Source organism: Misgurnus anguillicaudatus, chromosome 13 (assembly GCF_027580225.2).
Source record: "Misgurnus anguillicaudatus chromosome 13, ASM2758022v2, whole genome shotgun sequence".
In the NCBI taxonomy this organism is placed as follows: Eukaryota; Metazoa; Chordata; class Actinopteri; order Cypriniformes; family Cobitidae; genus Misgurnus; species Misgurnus anguillicaudatus.
In genome coordinates this window covers 25,256,651-25,281,944 of record NC_073349.2, presented here as the reverse complement: position 1 = coordinate 25,281,944, position 25,294 = coordinate 25,256,651, and the positions used below count along the sequence as shown (strand labels likewise).

Genomic DNA, 25,294 nt, shown 5'->3' with positions numbered 1-25,294 from the left:
AATTACATCAATGCATTGAACTTAATTGCTTCAATCAGTCTTTAAAAGTTGCATTCGACTTTCTTAACTCTTTCGCCGCCATTCATCTCTTCAAACATTTCCCTGCCAATGACGAGTATTTCCGGATTTCTGCAATACCACTATTATTCACCAGGTGGTCCACAACCTATAAAACCCGGAAATATTGCCCTAGGGCAAGCAGCTGCATGTCCGTGTATGTTTTGATCATCGCTGTGAATCTGATCTCTAACAAAAGTCCTTCACAAAAATGCTTTTTGCTCAAAATGTTGTGTTTTTGAAGAAACCTACCCATATTTGAGAGGTCTTAAAAGAGATCTAATGAAGGTAGGATGAAAAGTTTTTTTTTTTTGAAAGCAGAGGGTCTGTTCTTTCATTGATATACACAGCTGCCCCTGGCAGCTTTTTTTAAACGCTGGCGGCAAAAGAGTTAAATAATGAATGTTATATTTTTGTCATTTTGAATGACATCTACATACTTCCTATTTTTCTTTCATTTTTTCATTCAATGGACTCCTGTTTCCCATTGATTAAAATGTATTCACTGCACGCTGAGCCCTGCGTGATTGAACTAATGCAAAACCAGAGAGCTTCTAATGTGAAAGTGAGACAGACAGTGAGTGTTAAAAAGAGGGGCGCAATGACATCCTGCTCCTCAATCACGATCTGTGAGAGGCGTCATGAGGAGTGAAGGAGGTTGAAGAATCAGAGCACAGTACATAAGGAGACCGAAATGAGGTTCAGATACAGATGTGACAGTATGGACGTCCTGTGACCTGACTGTGCAGCTTCTGTCTCATCATATTGGACATCCTGGTGTCAAGTGCTTGTTGATTTATCTATACTGAAGAACAATGTGCCATCTACTGTACTTATGCTGTGTTTGTGGTATTTCACACTACCCAGACTTGTCGCCTCATCACATTCAATTGAGGGAGCAAACTCACGACTCGGGTGAAATTATATTTTTGTTGCCATGGTGCTGTAGATTCAAGCGTACTGTACATACTGTAAACACTTACTTTTAAGAACTTGTACAGGAGGAAGGTAAACCAGTTTGTAAGCATCTTTTCAGCGACAGACTCTGTCCTAAAAGAGAGAGAGAGAAAGAGAAAGCATATCAATCCCAATTCGTTAAAGTGACATTAAAAAGTGAATTACAGAACTCTTTACAATGTATCACTTGCAAAAAAACGACTTTTTTCAAAACAAACCACCGATCTTCATTAAAGCCGGACAATTATAGTAATAGTGCAATGTCTTCCACTAATGGGCAACTTGTCGCCTGCCATAGGACCCCCAAAAGCTTCCCTAAAGTAGTAACAGAAGTAATTAAAGCATTGTGTAATTAATGGACTTCAGTGGTCCTAATTCATCTATAGCGGGAGACTGCTAGCATGGGTTGCTAAATGTGGCTCTTTTCCTCAGGCCCTACAGGAACCATTCCTCCTGTTTAATAACACGTTCATAGACTAACCAACTTTCATCACTAACTTACATAAGGGCTATTAATAAATTATATGCTCGTTAAAGAGATAGTTCACCCAAAAATGAAAACTCTGTCATCATTTACTCAATCTCATGTTGTTACAAACCTGTATACATGTATTTGTTCCCATGAATACGAAGGAAGATATTTTTGTAACCAAACTGATCATGAGCCCCATCCACTTCCATAGTAGGAAAAAAATACTTATAATCATTAACGGTTTGTTTACAAATTCCTCAAAATATCTTTCTTTGTTCAGTCGAGAAGAAATTATGTTTTTTGAGGAAAACATTCCAGGATTTTTCTCATTTAAATGGACTTTAATGGACCCCAATACTTAACAGTTTTAATGCAGATTAAATTTGCAGTTTCAACACAGCTTTAAAGGACTCTAAATTATCCTAAACGAGGCATAAGGGTCTTATCAAGCGAAACGATTGTCATTTTTGGCAAGAAAAATAAAAAAGATGCACTTTTAACCCACAGCTTCTCTTGACAGATTGACAGGGGCACCAGAGTGAGAAACGATAAAAAAACAAGTTTGTGTTTTCTCTCTCACCTCCTGAGCAGAAGCTTGGGATGGTTCTTGCTCTCCAGGTTCTTGTCGATGAGGTCAGAGAGCAGCTGTTTGAGGACTCCTGTAGCGTACTCCATCTCTCCCTGTAGAGCCGTCATGATGAGTGATGCCACGTTGCCGCGGTCACGCATAGAGAAGGAGCGCTGAGCTTCTAGTGTACGGATAAATGTCAAAAGGAAGTGCTTCTTGGTGAGGAGTTGACCAAACAGAGTTAAAGCCTTCTCGACGTTAGCCTGGACCTGAGAGGAACACACACAAAAGCCACTTAGAAAAAGTCCTTGAACAAGGAAAACAAAACACTAAACACAAAGGAATCAAAGCTATATAATATGCTAGAAACAGACAGATGAATAATTGATATTATATTATAATATTTTCTGTTTGTCTGTCTATAGGTATCCATCCATCCATCTATGCATATATGCATCCATCCATATCCATCCCTTCATCCATCTATGCATCCATCTATGCATCCATCCATCCACGCATCTATCTATCCATGCATCCATCCATCTATGTATCCATATCCATCTATGCATCCATTTATGCAACCATCAATCCATCCAACCATATCCATTCATAGCCATCCATCAATCCATCCATCCATCCATATCCATCCATGCATCCATCAATCCATGCATCTATCTAGCCATGCATTCATCCATCCATATATGCATCCATATACATCTATGCATCCATTTATGCATGCATCCATCCATATCCATTCATCTATCCATATCCATTCATATTCATCCATCAATCCATCCATACATATTCATCCATATATCCATCCATCCATGCATCCATCTATGCATCTATGCATCCATCCATCCATGCATCTATCTATCCATGCATTCATCCATCCATATATGCATTCATATACATCTATGCATCCATTTATGCATGCATCCATCCATATCCATCCATCTATCCATATCCATTCATATTCATCCATCAATCCATCCATACATATATCCATCCATCCATCCATGCATCCATCCATCCATACATGCATCCATCTATGCATCCATCCATCCATGCATCTATCTAGCCATGCATTCATCCATCCATATATGCATCCATATACATCTATGCATCCATTTATCCATGCATCCATCCATATCCATCCATCTATCCATATCCATTCATATTCATCCATCAATCCATCCATACATATCCATCCACATATCCATCCATCCATGCATCCATCCATCTATGCATATATGCATCCATCCATATCCATCCATGCATCCATCGATCCATGCATTCATCCATCCATATTTGCATCCATATACATCTATGCATCCATTTATGAATGCATCCATCCATATCCATCCATCTATCCATATCCATTCATATTCATCCATCAATCCATCCATACATATCCATCCATCCATGCATTCATCCACATCAATCCATATCCATCTATGCATCCATCCATTCATCAGTCCATCCATCCGTGCTTGCATCAATCCATTCTTCCATGTTTGCTTCCATCCATTCATGGAATCATCCATCCACGCATGCATGCATGCATCCATCCATTCATCCATCCATATATCATCAATCTCCATTCATCCATCCATCCATGCATCCATCCATGCATCCACCCACCCATCCATCTTATATCCATCAATCCATCCATATCCATCTATGCATCCATCCATCACAATTAATCCATTATGTCCACTTTTTCCATCCATTTTATTGATGCATTTCATCATCCATCCACCCATGCATCCATCCATCCATCTATCACAATTAATCCATTATTTCCACTTCATCCATCCATTTTATTTATGTATTTCATCATCCATTTCATCCATCCATCCATGCATCCATCTATTGTCTTTCATAGCTGCAACTGTCAGGTTCAGAGATCTTAAACTTTCAGTGTATATGCCCTTTAGTAAAGCAAACAGTGTTGAGGCAGAAGTCTGCAGGAGGGACATGCAGAATTTTGATTGACATCAAAGGGAATCTAAGATGCAAGTAACTCAAAAAAAGGGAAAAAGGAAAAACAACAGAATGAAATCCAGAAGAGAGAGAGAGAGAGCAGCAGGAATCAAACATGACCTCAGTATCCAGGGGTGAACCATAGTGATCTGTCCATCTATGATCCACAGGGTGGCATAATGTCACTTTTCATCCATCTCACACACATTCCACACATGCAGAAGTTCCCAGCATCACACTTTAAATCCACACATGTACACTTCAATAAGGTGAGGTATCACTGTAGGCAGGGCTATACCCAGTTTCACGTTGGCACGCTGGATAGACCCATACTCAGAATGGTATTAGTCCAAAATAACAATGATAAAAGTTGCCTCACACAGCATTTTCACTTTCAATGCAGACAAATTACTTGTAGTGGAAATCTTGTATGGTGCCAGGTTAGGACACGGTGTCATAATCCAAAGACATTACAGAAAACAAAACCGACAATGAACAAATACAATTTCTGAACAAGAACGCTGAAATCAGACATCAAAGCAGCAAAGCCGTTTCCGACCATCAAACCAGCATCTGTTATTGTCCCCTACAGCACCTTATGTACCATGTAACCTGACAAAGGCCTTTTCTGACAACACAGACTAATAAAGCGCCTCAATTCTTCTGTGCTGAGCCGAATGAAATTTGTAGCCTCTCGGGAAGGCCGATTCTACTGTAGGTTGCTTTGGGGCGAGAAGCTACGCAGAGCAATAAGGGTCTGAGCCGCTCGTATAGGCACTTGATTACGCCGGGGACCCGGGGGCAAATACAGTGAGAACAAACCCCAGAAGAAATAATAAATACGTGATCCCTCCTCAAGCCAACGGCGTGACCCGTCGTATGCATTCGTATGGACGTAGCGTGTTGGAGTAATGGAGTGTTTAATTGCGATGGCTGGCGTGTGGTGTGCTTTGATGTTTCACAATAACTCAGCGTTGTTCTCCTTTGCACGCACTATTAGATGCTAGTCATTAACGCCTGGCTTTAAACTACAAGGGGTAACCATGTTTTTAGCTGTCCAATCCCAAGTAACCAATCTGATTTGTCATAAACAAGTGATTGGTACTAATTTAATTAAAAATATATGCATACTTTTCCGGCGATCCAATGTATTACTGAAATCTCGGACATATTGCATCAAATGATGATTTCTACTGATTTCGTTTACATTGTTAGTACTATACTACGGTTACCATGGTGATGAAGATGTACTGACCCGTACCTCCATCTCCTTGAGCACCGGGTGGTCCTCGATGCCAGGGAACAGCACTCTCATGGCATAGGTCCTGTAATCCAGAAACGGTATACCGGCTCCATCAAGCTCCTGGGTCAATTCGTGAATGTCGGTTTGGAGTTCAGCGAACGCTACGAGAAAAAAAACAGCGTGTAAGTGTGCGAATGGCTAATGTGAGCTTTTTCGGCATTTGGAAAGTAAAACATAGACCCACACACCTTGAAGTCTAATCCAACAAAATCCATACAAAAACAGGAATAAAATGTCTCATAAATACGAGTTTGATTTGCTGAAAGCCTTTTTGGAGAATACTAATTATCTTTTGAATTCAAAGCGATTGATTGGGAAAGGCGGTCGCCAGGTGCTTCGTACAATAACGGGCACTTGTTGGGTAAACAGAAGCAATGCGAAGTCTGTCAATCTGTTTGTTTACTTTGCTTACAACTAATTTGGTTTTGCCATTTGAAAAAAGCGAGAGGGATGAGATGTAAGAGACGCAAAGTTCACAGGAAAAGAAAGTCAATTAAATGCATGAGTGGGTAATTAATAAAGTAGCTGAGCTTTTCATGCATAATTTCCTCCAGCTGTTGTTCCTCCCTGTTGTCCGCGGGGATACGAATAGTGAAGCTTCTTCTCTAAGTGAAGGTTTTTCATCTTAAAAACGCTACACAAATATTATTCAACATGAACTGCCCGGTGGGATTTTCAGTCTCCTCGGATAAAAAAAAGTGACAGGCCTAAAGAGCTTTTAATTCAATGTTTCTTTCTCGTCGAAGTGCACTTGAAAGGCCTAACAAAGATTTTCAACATGAGGGATGGCCTTGTAATTCAATTCCGCTTCATTATTCGGAAAGCCGCGTGTCGGATCGCGGAGCGCGAGGGGGGCATTACAGACGGCTTAAACGCAGAATTTTCAAAGCCCTGCTGTTATAGCGGTCAAAACATTACGCCTCTGTGGAAGTGGGAGTGTTGCCAAGGTCAGTTTGCTTTAGTGGAGTTGTTTGTCAAAACAAGTTTGAAAAGTTTCCTACGTCGCCGATAATGCGTTGCTTTCTGAAATGCGTTTCTTTCGTGGCAAAAGCACTCAAAACAATTTCAATTACCGTGATGTCCACACATGCCTGCACTAACATTTCTCGGCTAATGTAAAGCAGTAAGCTGATATCCCCGCTGAGTGTTCCCAGTATCTAAACCGGTGCTGGATTGCTCGCTAATTATCCATTAGCCCTGCTTTTGTTTGTTTGTATTGCTGCGTTCTCTGATGGGCTTCATCACGGCTCGGTAAATCTCTGCACATGGCAAACGCCCTGGACTGTGTTCATTGGTTTACACCCAGTGACTGCGCCATTACAAATGTTTCCACCCTTCCTTATGCTACACGGAGAAGGATTTTGAGGGCATTTTTTATTTTTAGGGTAAATGTTAAGCATGTCAGATATCATAGTTAACTCTAAGGCTGCACGATTCTGGAAAAAGTTGAATCATGGTCTTTTTCTTTCTAAATAAAGATCACGATTCTCCCACGATTCTGAATGTCAACTAAACAAAATAACATATAATTTAAAAATATGAATTGATGCAATCTATTTAAAACTGTTTTAATCGTTTAAATATTTTTTTTAAATCTGAAAGATTCAATGACTCACTAATAAATATATGAAGAGTTTGGTTCCAAAACGCAATAAATCTATTTTGATTAATTAGGATAAAAATTTGCTTTCTATACCAAGAAAGTGACAAAATGAAAACCACTATTTTTTGTTACAAACTTTCACATAACATCTTTAGGTTATAATAACATTAAAAATGCAAACCCATAATATGATTTTCAAAGATTTATTATAAAAACGCAATTATTTTTTCTGCAAAATCCAATAAATCCATGACAAGTTTTTCTTTTTCATCCATCTCCATCCATCCAAATGCTATAAATCTATTGAATCAATATATAAATGGGCACTCATCTTTGCCATGTTATATTCATAGTTGACTAGTGGTATACATTGATTAAAAAAATCAGAAAACCACCACAGGTTAACAATGCATCAAAAGTATTATTTTGTTTTTGTTTGTTTGTTGATCACAAAGTACAAAGCAGATGAGGAAAACTAGGATTCGGTGTGTATTCCACGCCGCCATTATTGTTTATAATGCGTGAAATGGTGCGCTGTGATTTGTTGAGCGGATTTATGGCATTCTGCTGAGAAGGAGGACTGGCGTTTGTCACGTTTTGGAAAAAAGGGAGAAAATATGACAGAATGACAGGGTGGATATTGAATTTTGCATAAAATGAAGAATTTACTTTTTTAATACTGACCAGAAAAAAATACAGATTTTTGTTGTAACACATTTTTTTAATGGTGTTTATCGCGTTTTGGAACCAAACTCTTCATGTTTTATTACTGGGTAAAAGAAGGTGTTTGTCCTACATCATAAACATTAGTGTTTATATGTAAACTGTATTATCCCAGTACTTCTGTAGTAATTTAAATATTTTGAATACAGTATATAATGCAGAAAGAAATAATAATTATACTGTGTGGTTGAAAAGAGACGTTTAAAACCTACATCAGGGTTTCCAAAACTTTTTCAATCCAGGACCCACCTAGACAGGTACAATTTATTTTAAGACCCACAATTTTCCTTAAAACAAAGCAATGGTAAAATAAGCATTTTAAAGTGGCTTTAAGTTTGCAAATAAAATAAAGGGAACTAGGCTACTTATCATGTTGTATTTACACAGCATAAATGTTTAAACGATGCACAGATGAAGCTTGCGAGTGAAGCAATAAATAATTGCCATTGCAACCCACTGTTTAAAAATCCCCCTTTACATGGGTTCTGGGTAGAGGGGATACAGGTACGGACAAATATTGAGAGATGATGGGTTTAGGGTTAGGTTTGGGGTAAGATTAGGATGAAAAACAGCGGTTCTGGCTAGATATGATACAGTTATGGCCTAAATCTCGTGAAATTTTAGGTTTAAGGGGTAGAATTTGGACGAAAACTGCATTCATCCGGCAAGATTTTGGTCGTTGCTGTATCCCTTCTAGCCACAAACCTTGATGACTGCTGTAACTCGAATAAAACGCATATTTCAATGTTCCAGTAAGATTTGTGAAAGGTTTAATAGACAGACGAATAGTTAGGAATTTAGGAACGAGATCTTGTGGGTGCTTAAATCGAGATCGTGAACTTTTTACGAATAACCGTGCAGCCCTAGTTCCCTCAAAAACTAAAGTATTCAATTAAAGTTTTATATAAAGAAAAAAGACTATGCACAGTTTTTGACACTTTATATTTTGTTTTTCAACTTCTCTTTTTAAACTTTTTTAAGTTGATCCAACTTTTCACTTTTTACAGTATGCAAAAAACCTCATGGGGTGGTTCCCGGGAGAGGGTTTATCCAAGTCACAGACTAAAATGCATATTTGAGTTTAATGTAAAAACACCTTGTACTGACATATCTTAACATATATCAGTGCCATTATTATTATTTTTTTTAAGGCGTGTTTGTTAAAACGGCTTAAATGTCCTAAAATAACTAAGGCCTAGTCCTGGATTAATCTAAACCCTGTCTGGGAAACCGCCCCTACCAACCCAGTCTCACCCCATGGCGCCAACACTTGACGACACCCGACCATGCGCCAACATGCCGACGCGGAGGGTATACCTTTCGCGTAATTTTTTGACGAACTGGGGACCTCAACACCACTAAGTCCGTTGCATTCTCTTTCCTATTTTCTTACCATTTTTTACCATTTTCGCGTCGGTTTAGGGTTAGATTTACATAATGACATCCCTACCCAAACCTAACCCCAACCCCAATGCCAGGTGACAACTGTTTAATTTCGCGTACCTGGTAGTGTTGAGGTCCCCGGTTCGTCAAAAAATGATGCGAAAGGTATACCCTCCGCGTCAACATATTGACGCATGGTCAAGTGTCATCAAATATTGACGCCATGGGTGTGAGACCGTGTTACCCCTACGAATACCAAAATATGCTTTCTTTAGCACTAGCAGTATTATATTTAGATTGTAGATGACCAGGACATTTTCTTGATTTGTTGGTTTCACGAGATTCACTCTCTCTTTTTCACGGCGGTAAAGTTGACCTCACTAAATTGGGTTAGAAGGGGAGTTTGAGAACTCTGGTAATTATAAAACGAATCCAACCCAAACAGTAAAAACAAGCTAAGGTCATAAATATTTTGCAGAAGCTGTAAATAACATCAGCGCCTATGATTTGAATAAAATATTGATGCACAGATTGAACGCGTTGTGATAACAACCCGTTCGTGTTCTCCTCTAATGAAGGCAACCGGGCAATCACAACCGAATCAGCCCTAAGAACGTGACAGCTAATCAATGCCCACCACTTCCTTCACCCATTTGGCAAGAAACAAATTTCTTTCATCATTTTCTGTCTGCCATTCAAACCGTTTCCCCCCTCATGCCACAGCAAACGCTGTTTGTTAGCTAGCTTGCCTAGGCGCCGTTTTCATCCACCTGACAGGGTCGTGACCAGGAGGTCCGACAGTCCTAAGATAATGGCCAATTAGACCCAGTGCATTCTGTGGACTGGTATTGGGAACCTTTAAAGCAAACGACAACTAGAAGCTGAAATGCCATAACACTGCAGTCCGCGAACACCAACCTGTTACCAAGACATGTTAACAATGGTAATGGTGTCACCATGGCGACAAGAGACGGGAAGACGGTAATTTGGAGTCGGATAGTAATACCTGCAGTTTCCACGTCAACATCAATTTGAATTATATGTAAAATTAATGTCGCTTATGAATAATTTACCTTCTTTACACTCAAGAGCGACTCTGGACTCCAAGTTATCCATTTGTAGCTGTAGTCGCTTGAGCGTGCGATCAGCGTCGCGGGATTTACGCTTGTAGGCGATGAGCACAGCGATGATGACCAGAAGAAGAAGACCACCGCCTCCACCGATCCCAATGATAGCAGGGAGAGTTAGCAGACTGTCGGAGTAGATCTGCAGGGTACCAGGGGAGTATTCGAACCCTCCCGCACGAATCTGTAACGGGGACCAAAAACACTCATTGAAACAGGAAAGATCTACGATTAGCATTCAAAATTTTGTTGCGGCAATTTGTGCAACCTTTGAGTAAAAGACGCGACACAGTTCTGCACGAAACCGTAATTAAAACTTTATGAGTCTATCACATTTGCGAGACGAGCGAGGAGATTGAAAACCCATTTAGCTCAGAGTGTTCTATTACTGGATCGTTTCGAGCTTCGTGAAGACTCGTAATTCGTAAATAGAAAGTTTAACAAGGAACTGTAAGATTGTTTACACAGCCATTGCCCTGCAAAACGCAATCTAAGTAAGTATCAAGGTGTTTATTCTAACCATATAAACACCCTTTTAAACCAACTTGATATGAAAATGTGAAGTGAATAAAATCAATTTTAATATTTTGGGATAATGTAACTGCTTATTGCTCATACAAAAGTTGCCACCATGATCCTACGATACATTAAAACTCATGTAGGAGTCTTAATTTGATATAAAGCAGTAATAAAGATCCAATTCTAGTGCTGAAATACTGTATGTACACAGCACCACGGGCATTATGTGCTGTCTGCTAAACAGCAGGGACCCATGGGAAGAGATGGGGGTCAAAGATTCAAGCCATACAAAATTTCCTAGAGAGACTCTCACTAACAGGGGTCAACACACAGCTGTGTGCTACAGCTCTTACACACCAAACACACTCTTATTCATTTCAGCTGAAACGTATTTCTATATAGCGCTGTTTTGTTGCAAAGCAGCTGTACAGTAAATGCATATTTGTATAGAGATATATACTGTATATAGTCTGTAATTGTATCTCTTAAAGGTCCATTGTGTAACTTTTAAGATGATCTCTTGACAGAAATGCAATATAATGTACATAACCATACTCTCAGTGCTGTATAAAGACCTTACACAATGAACAGTTGTGTTTTTATTACCTCATAATGAGACGTTTTTATCTACATACACCACAGGTCCCATTACATTGAAGTTGCCAATTGCACTGCCATGTTTCTACAGTAGCCCTAAATGGACAAACGTCACTATGGCAAAATGTTTGTCCTGTGGTGGCTACTTTATCTTCTCTATGCATTATGAAAGGGAGGGGTGAGCATTGGACTGAGCTGTTGGTTGCAATATGCAATTTCACCACTAGATGCAGCAAAAATCTACACACTGCACCTTTAAAGTGCACCTATTTCATTGCTAAAAACATTATTTTGTGTATTTGGTATAATACAATGTGTTATTTTCCACATACCATACATTATTGTAGCTTCAGATGTACTGCTTTCCTCAAACGCATTGATTTTGTACAAAACTCATCGATTTGAAAATCGCTGTGTCCCTGATTGGCCAGCTAATCTGTACGTTGTGATCGGTCTGAATACCTCTGACATCAGATGGAAATGTGACGCTCCTTACCATGTTTGAAAGATTTGGTTGCTTAATTCAAAGATTTGGAGTTAACTTACAGGCTGTGAGTCTGAAGCGGGAGGAATTATGATAATGTCGGTCTTGTCTACATCACCAATCCCAGGAAGTAAACTGTTGCCTACAATCCGTGTGTTTGTTGTAGTCCAAGAAAAGAAATGTACGTTGGAGACGACAGCTCGCGTCATCGTTTACTGTGAGGTTTGTACCTTTTGCATATCGATAACATGTACTAATACACAAAGGACATTTAAAAACGTGAATTGGACCATAGGTGCCCTTTAAAACTAATTTATGTATATGCAAATTAATCCCCACTTCCACTCATATAGCTCTCACTACCTGATCCGCTTTGTTAACACATTAACGTGATTGGTTACAACATGCTTGTGATATGAAAAACGGGGTTTAAACATTATTTTTGAAACCAATTTGATAAACTGACGTTTTAAGGATAAAATACTCGCAATGGTTTTGACCGATGAATTTGCACATGGGTTGCCTTAAAGTACAGTATATTAAAACACCACATAGACATATAAACAACAATTTACAACTACGCAGGTGTACTGAATAGGAGAGTAGAGCAGCGCTGTGACACCTCACCTCACAGTCCTTCAAAGTACCACACAAGGACAGAAACACAGCGAGACACATCTATTTTTGAACCAGCATCTTTGAAAGAAACACACATTTCGGACAATTTCTTTGAATATGATGTGACACTTGCAGCTTTGCAAAAAATAATATGAATTCAGAATAGTGGGGTAAATATTTTTATCTCCTGGAAGCGTTTGTCTTTCACAGCCATCGCATGAAATGACACATGGTGGCGAGTTTAAAAACGTCCTTTAAGACGGGTTCCCTCAGCAGTGCACTCAGCTGGTTTTAAAGGACCACTCAACTTTTTTGAAAATAGGCTCATTTTCCAGCTCCCCTAGAGTTAAACGTCTGAGTTTTATTGTTTCGGAATCCATTCAGCCGATCTCCGGGTCTGGCGGTACCACTTTTAACATAGGTTTGATATTATGCAGCGCCCGAAAATAGTCCACAGGTAGGTAACTTTCAATTTAACTTTAACATTGAAAGTTACCTAGCTGGGGACTATTTTCGGGCACTGCGTAATATCATTGCACCTGCTGCAGCCATGTTACGGCAGCAAAGTCCTTGATTATTACGCCAGAATGAGAGTATAGTTCCTGCCATATCGGCCTAGAAAATCACAACTTTTATTTTTCCGTCGGTCTTAGTACACGATGTAACTACAGAAGAGTCAAGTTTTAAATAGGAAAAATTTTGAAACTCTTTGATAATTTTTGAGTGCGATGCTAATGGTCTAATCAGATTCAATGGATTATGCTAAGCTATGCTAAAAGTGCTAGCGCCAGACCCGGAAATCAGCTGAATGGATTCCAAAACGGTAAAACTCAGATGTTTAACTCTAGGGGTGCGGAAAAATAAGACAATTTTCAAAAAAGTGGAGTGTTCCTTTAAGCTCATTTTAGACTTTGACTTGTCATTTCTAATCATTCAATTCAATTTTATTTATATAGCGCTTTTCACAATTGTTTAATTGTTTCAGAGCAGCTTTACATTAATAGATGCAGAAAAACACCCACAAAAATCATAAAACATAAGCAACAGAATACAGCGGTTTAGATTAACCATGTAACGTATGTATTGCTAAGTTAAGCCAATGTCAGCAGACTCCCCAGGGGTTGGAAAAAAACCCTAGGAGAAAAACCCTGTGGGCGAAAAGTCCTAGGAGGGAAAAAACCCTTGGGAGAGACTTAGACATAGCTGATTCTATAGAGGATATATTATATAACATATATATATAACGTCTGACATTGGTCAGTGTGAACCAAGATTTGAAAACATTTGCATAGCATCTTTAATAAATTCTTTATGTTGGTTCTTAAAGGGGTCATAAGATACATTTTTTCCTTTTTCTTTAGTGTGTTACGTACCTGTTCGTAAATGTGTAAGATCTGCAAAGGCCAAAGTCTCAAAGCAAAGGTTCTGTTCTATTTAAAAGAGATTACAAATCTAGACCTGACTAAAACGTCTCGATAAGACACGCCTCCAGATATCTACGTCACTGTGAGGGAAATTAATACCAAATTTATATTGAAATAATTTGAATGAGCATTTATTTTAATGCGTGCTGTGCGTATCTCTGTATTCTCTACATAGCCTAATAAAGTCCAGACGGTCACGATTATGGGTTATTATGGGATTATTGAGGTATTCGGCCAATCACAACGCACTTTGTCAGCTGGCCAATCAGCTGACAATGCTCTTTTCAGAACAATGAGCTTTGAAAAAATTGACGTGTTTTAGAAACACAACGCAGACAGGAGCTACAATAAAGTGCGTTGTTTGAAAAGTTATGTGTTTTATGTTAATAAAACCATGTTAAAACATTATATTTACACTGTAAAAAGTAGAGGTGTAACGATAAATCGCAACACAAATTAATTCTGAATTGCAAAGACGATATTATGCCCAGCTCTTTCATGTACTACGGCTCTTTGATCAGTAGAAAGTCCTTATCAAATAAAATAATTTAAATTGGTAGCACCTAAAAAAAAAATCACACTTTAAGTAAAAAATTGAAGGTGAAAAAACTTTAAAAATTACTTCAACTGGTAACACCTAAAAAAACCTTCATCAACTATTAATAATTTTGATTATTTCAGTTGATCTAATGTTTACTTTATACTAGGCGTGTAATGATAAATCGTGCGATTCCAGTTTTTTAGGGGTTACCATTTTAAGTCATGTTTTAAGTTAATCCAACTTTTACTTTTTACAGGGAAATACACAAAGTAACGTTATTTTAAAATAGATAATATGACAAAATGTGCAAATATAAAAGCATTGTGTATTAGTGTGTTGGGTACGTACCGTTACTTTATGTTGACCGGTGAGGTTGGGCCACTCGCAGAGCAACTGGGACTCAGAAAGAGTCAGAACACACGGCGTCTCTCCGATAAACACGGTATAATTGAGCCTGGAGTTACCGGGAGCTGCTGGAATCAAATTACGACCCTAGAAAATGAAAATCATCATTAGAAAGACCTAAAACAGACATGAGATCCTACCGAGATTCATTAGTTGCATAAGAAAAAGTCATTTACATAAATGGTGTATTGCAAACAAGTGTCATGAACACCACAAGCAATACTACAGCATTTTTACTTTAAAGTTTACTTGTGGTACTGTGGTATGCTGGCCTGCTGGTTCCCATTACGAGTGTTACTCTACCGTTAATTTTTTCAACCTGTCGAAATTGTCTAAACATATTGCTTGTGATAATCAGCAGCGTTGCACAGATGCCATCCATGGACATTGTTGAAAATAAGCAATACTATTCCTTCAAGGTCTAGGATTGAGTTTTACAGATAACAGCCATGGTCTGAGATAAATTCAAGCATTACGTAACCTCAGACACAAAGGTCATGTAGATATTGATTTAAAAGAGAAAAAACAAAGCTTCTTTAACAGATATGAGTTTGATCTCCACCGTACAGATAAACCGTAAAAAGGAAACGGGGACAGGAGTTACGAAAAAAAGAAGAAATGTTGATGAACACCAGCAATGCACCACAATACTGCACCCCGTCGATCCCTCCACCCTCAGGGTTCAGCGAGGTCACGGCACGACGGTCTTTAATGCAAATTCGGCTCCCTCTGCCTCTCTCATCTCATCCGCGCCGCCAACCCCAGATCAAATTAGATGAGAAATTAATTGCGTGGAGAATGTGATGCATCTCTAGAATATCCCTGATTATTTCACTAAATTGCATTTTCGTATTTTCCTTCTCTTTGCTAATGCACCGCGTTGTTTTTCTCCCCCCAATAAGCCAGGAGGGGGATCGGGCATTAAGTAAAAAGGTTTCGTTAATACATTTCCATTTAACAAAGAAATATCACTCGACATGCTTTCTTGACGCCCTATCTACACCTCTAGTCTTGCATTACTGAAATAACTGCACGGACACATGGCCGCAACTTTATATTTTGCAGTGCCAAAGATGTTTTTGTTTTATTTTAACTATATGTTTTACTTAAACTTTTAACCGCTACAGATACGGTAATAAGAGGACAGGTTTTTTTTAGGAAGAGTGAATGTGACTGGCCAATGGTTAGATTTGAAAAAGTATCATCCACATGAACACCAAAACTTAATGTGCAAGATAAAACAACTAATATTATGATTTGTTGGTAAACATCTTAATAATTCCCACTAATCGATCTTGCACCTGAAGCAGGTTTGTACCTTGAGTATAAGTGGAGATGTTGGTTTGAGCTCCAGAATGCCATTTGGGCTGAGGGGTTCAAAGACCGGGTCCGGGTAGTAGCTGAATGTCTCATTGACGACCACCAGAGCGTGGACATCATCCATGTAGAAGCCGATCTCATCCGGTCCGCTGCCAGTCTCGGCAAAACCTCGCTCCGAATCAGCCACGGACGGAGCCAGACATACCATGACGGAGTTGTTGAAAACCGTGCAGTTCTACAATATATAAGAAGAAATAGACAAATGGTGTGATTTATTAAACCAATTCATAAACATTTCTTAAAAAGCACTTCAGATAATTGAATGTCAAGAATGTGTAATATTTCATTTTAGGGATGCGTAACGATTAATCGTGATTAATCTATAGCAGAATAAAAGTTTTTGTTTAGATCATATATGTATGTGAACTGTGTATAATAATATGCATATATAATTTTAAGAAAAAGATATGTATTTATATATTCATTATTTATATTTATATATAATATAAATTATACATAAATATTAGTGCTGGGCAAAGATTAATCGCGATTAATCGCATACAAAATAAAAGTGATTTTTTTGCATAATATATGTGCATGTACTGTGTTTAATTATTATGTATAAATAAATACACACACATTCATATATTCATTTCAGAATTGTTTTATTTATATATCAATTTTTTTATTTATATTTAATATAGATTATATAAAAATATAAATAAATATATATAAACATGTAAATGTTTCTTAAATACATACATGAATGTGCGTGTATTTATTTATACATAATAATTAGACACAGCACACACTCATATATGCCAATAATCACTTTTATTCTGTATGCGATTAATCGCGATTAATCTTTACCCAGCACTAAAATATACAAATGTATATACACATGTAAACATTTCTTAAATATATACATGCATGTGTGTGCATTTATCTATACAAAGTTAATATACACAGTTCACACACACATATATGATGTAAACAAAAACTTTTATTCTGCTATAGATTAATCGTGATTAATCGTTAAGCATCTCTAATTTCAACCCAGCATTAGATAAAAAAAGTGATGAACCCAGTCGTTGGGTATATAATTGACCCAATAACGGGTTAAAACAACTCAGCATGTTGGGTTGAAACAACCCAGCATAGGTTAACTTACAACCCAGAGTGTATACAGTTCTTTATCAATATGTGTGTTCAAAACCATGACCTTTCGCAATGCTCTACCACTGAGCTATAGGGAAGCACTATAATGAAATCTATTTGAAATAAAATCTATTTAAAAGTGACACTGACATCATCCATAATGTAAGTAATGCTATTATGATGCCTCCAAAGGCCAATTTTGCACCACTGGAAAGGCATTACCACAATGCATTATAAAAAAAATAGTCAAGATGGTTAGTGAAGCAAAAAAATATCAGATCAAATACATATTATAAATAAAGATGTCATTTAATATTAAAAGGTATTTATGAAACAGTTCAGTGTAATAAAACTTTTTTTTTTTAAGGAAAATTTGCATTTTCTATGCATTTTTAGGCTAAATATAACATAGCCTCATCTTGTTAGCTTTGTAACATGTTTATGTCAGACACTTATTTTTGTATTAATTGTAAGCAGATTTTCTTGCTGCCACTCCAAATCAGTCATTAATGAAGCTTCATTATGGGCAAAATGTTGCTTCACAACAGGGTTTCCCAAACTGGGGTTCATGAGTTGATGAAAAACATTTAATTCATTACTTATAATTAAATCATAAGATCCAAATAAATGATTTTAAAATTAAAAAATCTAAAATAAAACACTTTTCCACTAACAAAAGATATATTTTATTTGTTTTATAAAAACTAAATTTGATAAAAAGAAATATGTAAATGTGCTTTTAAATTATTTAAATGTTTACTTAAAATCTCAGGGGGTAAATAATTTAGGTAAAGAGGGTTCGGCTGACAAAAAAGTTTGCTCTACAAGATATCTGCTTACTATACACAGAGGCACTTCACTAAAACATAGCTTGAGAGAGATCTGTGACCTTTCCAGAGATAAGAAATGTGGTTCAGATTTTCTGTCTCTTTCACAAAGTCTTTTTAATGTACAACAAGAATGATAGAGGAGTGTTTGAAAGATGGACATTCAGATGGTTTCCTTTGAGGGAAACCTGAGAAAGCGAAGGAGGGAGGTCTGACCTCTACAACAGAAAGACAAAGAACCTTTGACTGAAAAAAAGCAATAGTTACAAGCAAAAAAAAAACAACCAGTGGTGTGTGGAAGAAAGAAATGTCATGAAAGGGTGAGGAAAAACACTCACGTGGAAAGATTCGGCCGAGCCGTACTTGGCGCGGATCTTGGGCTCTTTAATGGTGGCCAGATTTGTGCCGCTGATCGTCAACAGTGTGCCACCGCTAAAAAGAAAAACAGAAAGTCATCATCATCTGAACGGGTGACAGCTTTTACTCAATAACATTCAATAAAGTCCAGATCCACGCTTCTGCATTAAATCCAAGGAAATATCAGTCCATCAAGCTTTTCATTTCAGAGGGAAGGAAAAGTGAGCAGAGGTAATGAATCCCATCAACCCTTCAGTGATGGGACACAAGAGATTTTTATGAACAGCCATGCATTTAAATATGTTTCACCTATACATATTAAGTACAGAAAAGTAGCGGATTGTATTACTGTGGGTGCTGCAGTTATACGAAGTATTGCAAGTACTTGCCTCATCAATATGCTAGTGTACTCTTAAAGGTTTACATATTTAACAAATGTTTAAAATTATACATTAAAGGAATAGTCTACTAATTTTCAATATTAAAATATGTTATTACCTTAACTAAGAATTATTGTTACATCCCTCTATCATCTGTGTGCGTGCACGTAAGCGCTGGAGCGCGCTGCGACGCTTCGATAGCATTTAGCTTAGCCCCATTCATTCAATGGTACCATTTAGAGATAAAGTTAGAAGTGACCAAACACATCAACGTTTTTCCTATTTAAGACGAGTAGTTATACGAGCAAGTTTGGTGGTACAAAATAAAACGTAGCGCTTTTCTAAGCGGATTTAAAAGAGGAACTATATTTTATGGCGTAATAGCACTTTTGGGAGTACTTCGACTCGCCTGAAAAGTCCGCTCCCCTTCTCCCTCTCATAATGGGAGAGGCAAGGTGTTACTGCGCCAAGTCGAAGTACTCCCATAAGTGCTATTACGCCATAAAATATAGTTCCTCTTTTAAATCCGCTTAGAAAAGCGCTACGTTTTATTTTGTACCACCAAACTTGCTCGTGTAACTACTCGTCTTAAAGGAAAAACGTTGATGTGTTTGGTCACTTCTAACTTTATCTCTGAATGGGGCTAAGCTAAATGCTATCGAAGCGTCGCAGCGCGCTCCAGCGCTTACGTGCACGCACAAGGATGATAGAGGGATGTATCAACAATTCTTAGTTAAGGTAATAACATATTTTAATATTGAAAATGAGTAGACTATTCCTTTAAATAACTAAATTATAAAAAATACTATCTAAAATGACAACATCACTATCATACAAATCATAAACACGACATGCCTACAACTTGGGGCAGTGGATCTGGTTTGGGCCAGACCTCCGTGGTTACAAATGGATGCCTTGTTTAAATATTGAATTATTTTATACTTTACAATACATTTGCATTTACATTTATGCATTTGGCAGATGCTTTTATCCAAAAGCACAGTGCATTACAAGCTAAACATTTTTATCAAAAGGTGTGCACCCTTGTTTCGAACCCATGACTGCTCATGAAAGGAGCACAATATGTTAAATCATTTCATCTTCAATATAATTTAAGACTCCTGGCTATTTTAAAACCATAAACACACATTTATGTCCTGTGGGCATGTGTGCCCTTCACAGCATCACAGCTTATATCGTATGACCATGTTTCACCCAATCTCACAATGCACTGCCCACCTTAAACGTACCTCATAATGGCACCGTTAACATAACGCTCTAGCAATTGAGCTACTAAAACACATAAAAATGTGTACACCACTGTAAAAAGTTTGGAAAAAGCTGATCTAGTTTTCTTCAAGCATCTGTGCAATTAAACCCGATGTGTTACTATTCAGGTAGGCGGCTATAAACATGTCAATAGATGAAAAATGCGTGCCGTTATATTTCCTAAACTGTGGCTCTGTCATAATTCAGTTTAGCTGAAAAGAAAACACAACATAAATACATTTAATGCTAATACGTTATGTACATCTGTAAACTACTTTTAATATCACAGTTATCTCGTTTTTTTTTCTCTTTGATGTTGTCGAGTTCTTTCAACCATCCAACCCTGAATCAGTTAAAGATCATAATTTGCTTAAGGTTTCCGTACCGAAGTCTTCGGAAAACCCACTTGTGTTCACAAGCTTGTTGACATAGCCGGTCTACGAGTTAAGACTCTCGAACCGTTACAGCAGCGACGTCTCCCCCTGTTTGCTTCTGTGACGCCTGCTGTGCCGTGGCCCTGAAGGGCATTTTCAGCTCGAATCAATACAGCTTCACTCAGCGCGCGCTAACAGGCTTTAGGGCCGCAACTTTCTGGTTCCAGTTATGTCTGTTTAAGCTGAGGGCATCTTCTGCACAGACGCAGTCATTTCCGATATTGCTTTGATCCGTGCTGGAGTGTGTGCGCTTGTTTTTCAGATCCAGATGGAGTGAGGAAAGGTAGCATGGCTGACACTGCTGGGAAATAATAACCCCCGTTCAAAGCCGAAATGTAAAAAGTGCCTGATTGTGGGTCAGCAACACAAACACCATCACACATTTTGGTGATGTGATGAAGTTGTGAAGAGACCCGAGGTATACAAGGTTGTTAACAAATGTTAAAGGGATAGTTCACACAAAATGAAAATTCTGAATCATTTACTCATCCTCACCTGTATGAGTTTCTTTTTCAGTTGGACACAAAATAAGATGATTTGATGAATGATGGGAAGCACAGGAAAAACTGAGGAGTGTGACAGATCGATCACAGCATTTATAGTGAAAGGGCTGCATGCATTTTATGTTGTTGAGTCACCATAATTTAGGTAGGTGTTGTGTTCCAAGGAAAAAATATTTAAAAATCATTTTGAGCCATGTTTGTTAAAAAGTTTTGTAGCTCCTAAAAAACTTTTGTGTTTAGTATTTTTGATCTGTATAGGCTTGAATTTTATTGCGATTCACCTCTTTGGAATCAAAACCAATAACCGTTAGAAATCGGAATCGATAAGCGGAATCAAATTTGGAATCGATAAATTTGAAACGATGCCCAACCCTACATGAGGGTGGGTATCATATTTTTTGTTCTTTAAGCCGCGTTGTTTTTCATAACTTGGCTGGTGCTGCGTCTTATAGTCAGGTGCGCCTTGTAAGTCAGTATGAATTAATTTTGACATTTATGAGGCCTCTATTTATGTAATTCAATGGATTCAGTGTAGTGTTGGGCGATATGCCCTATTTTCAGATCGTCCTATCGTCAGCCTGTGAGATCGGTGATACACGATATTATCGGGGGGCGGGGCAGTAGTTTACTCATTTTTTATTTGTTAATTTTTTACTCATTATAACAAGTCACTTGATGGGTGGAAAAAAAAACAAGAGCAACACAGTCATGACCGCAACCTTCTTAATACTGATGCCATTAATGCGAGCGCGTCATTAAAACCCTATCATGATTAATAACTGTAAAAACATGCATCTGCGCACGCACACACACACGTGCGCGCACATAAACAATTCAATGCATTGGTTTAGTGCTGTTGCAGAAGACTACACGTGTCAAACAGTGGTGCTCTCAGAGGTGCCTTTTTTAACGCATCGGTCCAGCGGAACGCAATCATATTTTAAACACAATCATATATTAAACACGAGGGACGTGTTGCTACAACTCATTGAAATGCATATCATAAACAGGATTAATACCTAGTGATCTGACTTCAGACAGAGCGCAGCTTTCTGCACGTACGCGAGAGTGAGGCGCTAATATGCAGCGGGTCATATTTTAAACAAAAAGTAAAGTTTGCCTCAGCTCGCATGAAACGCATTAAACTGAACAAATACATAAGGATTACTACTTTAGTTTATGTTTAGACTTCGGACAGACGCGAGAGCGCGTGCACGTGAGACAGAGAGAAGCGCAGCTGCTCATGACGCAGCGCGCTGGATTTAGTGGTAGAAGGAGACCAAGACGCGCGCATTAAGTGCAGGTACGTGCAAGAAGGAATTCTCTCTTTCCAAGCTCTCCACGTAAAGTGAAGCCCACAAACCCTCATGTGAGGAAAAGCATGCAATGTGGGTGTTAATATTAAACAATGATGATAATAATAATAATAATAACCATTCGCCAACTATCGTCGTGACTATCGCCATGAAAGCCTGCCATTGGCGATATGTCTGAAGATCGTCGATACACGATACTATCGTCTATCGGCACAACCCTAATTCAGTGCGAACTTCATGCTAGTTGGCTTGCTCGGTTACCTGATAATATTAGTTTAATGTACAGACATCTATTCAGCCTGCTGTTCTGTCTGCTATTGTTTAGTTGAATAACTTGCCTTTCCAGATTAAATGTCGGTTTTTCGGCTTGGATTTTGTGGATTCATTTTCTAAATAAATAGTCCACTGTGACTTATATATGTTATTTCGTCTTAATGACGCATTTTTAAATGCGGCTTATACTCCGGTGCGGCTTATAGTCCGGAAAGTACGATACATTTTCATTTTTGGATGAACTATCCCATAAATGTTGTTTCCTAATCAACTGTTCCTTTAGCTAAACAGTGGTCAGTGCAAAGGTCATTGGTTCGACCCCCCAAAACACATACTGTATTGATATAGTGTAAGCCACTTTGATAAGAGTGTCTGCAAAAAGCATAAAATGTAAATGTAAACTGCATTTTTGAGGGATTATTCGCGTACACGTAAAAACAAACTATACTTCGGGCTTCAGACAAAAGGATACAGTGGACAAGAAAAGGTTATTTTCGGATTGTTATGTTGTCGCTTTACTGTATTTTGCTTTCAATGTAAGCAGCAAAATTTCTTAAAGGAAAACCCCACCGTTTTTCAATATTTTACTATGTTCTTACCTCAACTTAGCTCGACGAATTAATGCATACCTATCTTTTTTTCAATGCGTGCACTTAATCTTTGTACAGTGCATTGTGACTGTGTTAGCATTTAGCCTAGCCCCATTCATTCATTAGAAGGGATGAATTTTGAAGCCACCATACAGTTCCTGTTTTCCCTATTTAAAGACTGTTACATGAGTAGTTACATAAGTAAGTATGGTGGCACAAAATAAAACGTGCCAATTTTTTTAAGCGGATAAAAAGATATGAAGAGTTTCGTTGCAAAACGAGACAAATCCATTTTTTAACATTTTTGTCAAAACATGTTTATTATTATGTTATCGTGTTATTATTTTGTTTTATGGTGCTACTTAGCTGTATTTTTTAAGTTATGAAGGTTTTAAATCAAAACAAACCAACTGCAGTTGCATTGAAATTAATTGGAATGCACATCCAAAAAACGCGATTTCTGAACAATTAAAAAAATGGTGGTTATCTCGTTTTGCAACGAAACTCTTCATATATAACTATATTGTATGGCGGAAGAGCACTTAGTTTGCAGCATTTCGACCTCGGTACGCAGTAACATCATCACTCCTGACTACTCCCCCTCTCGCTCAAACTTCCGTCAATATTACTGCACCCTAGGTTTATCCCTGTTTGGATCCTAAGGAATGAATGGGGCTAGGCTAAATGCTAACACATTCAGTGCTCGCATTGAAAAAGATAGGTATGTATTAATTCATTGAGGTAAGAAGGTAAGAAGATAGTAAAATATTGAAAAACAGTGATGTTTTCCTTTAAAAATAATCCATCAGTTTACATTTACATTGTCATGCATTTGGCATGGCCATTGCAAAGCATTGTTTATTTGACTCGTACGTGTACGCAGATGTTCAACACATGCGCATTGCGACAAAATGCAATGCATCTCCTGGGCTACATACTACATTCTCCTGTACGCGCATGCAAGACGTACGTGTACATGTACTCTGGTTTTCAAAGTTTCGGCGGTGACTCTTCGCATTACACAAATTTCATCGTGTGCACAGTACGTGTAAAAACTGGACCTTACTTTAGCCTCAAGGTGATATTTTTGCAAATTTTATCCAATGTAAACTACGGTGCATTCACATTTCATCAGTATGGGTGATCCCTGGGGTCGAACACATGACCTCTGTGTTTCTTACGCAAAGCTCTACCAACTGAGCTACAGGAACAAAGTAGACAGTGCCTCACAAAGGCTTAGCTTTAACAGTTTAACAGTTGTGAGTCCAGAGAGAGAGAGAGAGAGAGAGAGAGAGAGAGAGAGAGAGAGAGACCTCAGTAGAGACCTCAGTAGAGTTGCAGGTGATAAGTGCTCCGTCCCGCCTGCCTCATCTAACACCAGCGATGCTGTTTGTTTACTGGTTGTTTCTATTTCACCCCCGACATCATCAGGCCAGACCTGCTTTAGTGTAAATCGCAGCTTTTCCTGAAAACCTGCAAAAACAGCATCTGACAGCCGATCTGCTCGCAGGTGTAGACGTCTGACGGTGTGAGAAAGTAACTCAAGAATCTCATTTTTCACCCTTTTAATGAGTTCTGCTCACGTGTCAAGTCAAACTGTAACACAAATAGTTCAGTATTGATTTATATTACCACTTTGTCACCCTGACGTCTACCTCAGCAAAGAGCGAATGTTTCCTCTAGAAACGATTTCATGTTTAATTAGTGGAAATATGGGGAGATGACGGATGACTGCCGCAGCGCGTTTTGATTGACAGCTTTGCCGTTACCTTGCGATGCTCCAGTCCGGGTCTATTTTCAGGACCGTCGGATCTTCGGTGTAGTTAAACTTCACCTCTGGATTTCTCAGCTCAGCGGCATCGATGTCTACCATGACCGGGATACTTCCAGGGTTTAGGCCAGCCGGCGTCACGCACACGATCTCCTTAGATGTCCGCCTACGTGGAAGAAAGGACGAGAAAGTGTTTACTTTAATACTTATTGTAGTCAGCCTGCGTGATTATGAAGCATGTCATCACATTCATATTTCATCAGGACAGTGATTCTTTACTCTGTAAGAGTTAAGTATGTTTGATGAAGCCTTGTGATTTGTGCTAACAGCCA

The 25,294-nt window shown here is 38.3% G+C and overlaps 1 protein-coding gene across 4 annotated transcripts in view; it reads right to left on the bottom strand.

The window, feature by feature from the left end:
- plxna1a (plexin A1a) overlaps positions 1 to 25,294 on the bottom strand; it is a 274,556-nt gene that overhangs the window by 28,915 nt on the left and 220,347 nt on the right. For 3 of the 4 annotated variants that reach the window (XM_055187468.2, XM_055187470.2, XM_055187469.2), the window contains exons 16-23: positions 24,961 to 25,128; positions 18,408 to 18,501; positions 16,083 to 16,319; positions 14,708 to 14,851; positions 10,126 to 10,360; positions 5,296 to 5,444; positions 2,067 to 2,323; positions 1,041 to 1,107 (exon numbers count right to left, since the gene is read on the bottom strand). In XM_055187468.2, the coding sequence (XP_055043443.1) occupies positions 1,041 to 1,107; positions 2,067 to 2,323; positions 5,296 to 5,444; positions 10,126 to 10,360; positions 14,708 to 14,851; positions 16,083 to 16,319; positions 18,408 to 18,501; positions 24,961 to 25,128 (1,351 nt within the window). The remainder of the gene's footprint in view (positions 1 to 1,040; positions 1,108 to 2,066; positions 2,324 to 5,295; positions 5,445 to 10,125; positions 10,361 to 14,707; positions 14,852 to 16,082; positions 16,320 to 18,407; positions 18,502 to 24,960; positions 25,129 to 25,294) is intronic. The other variant, XM_055187471.2, reaches the window with a different exon arrangement.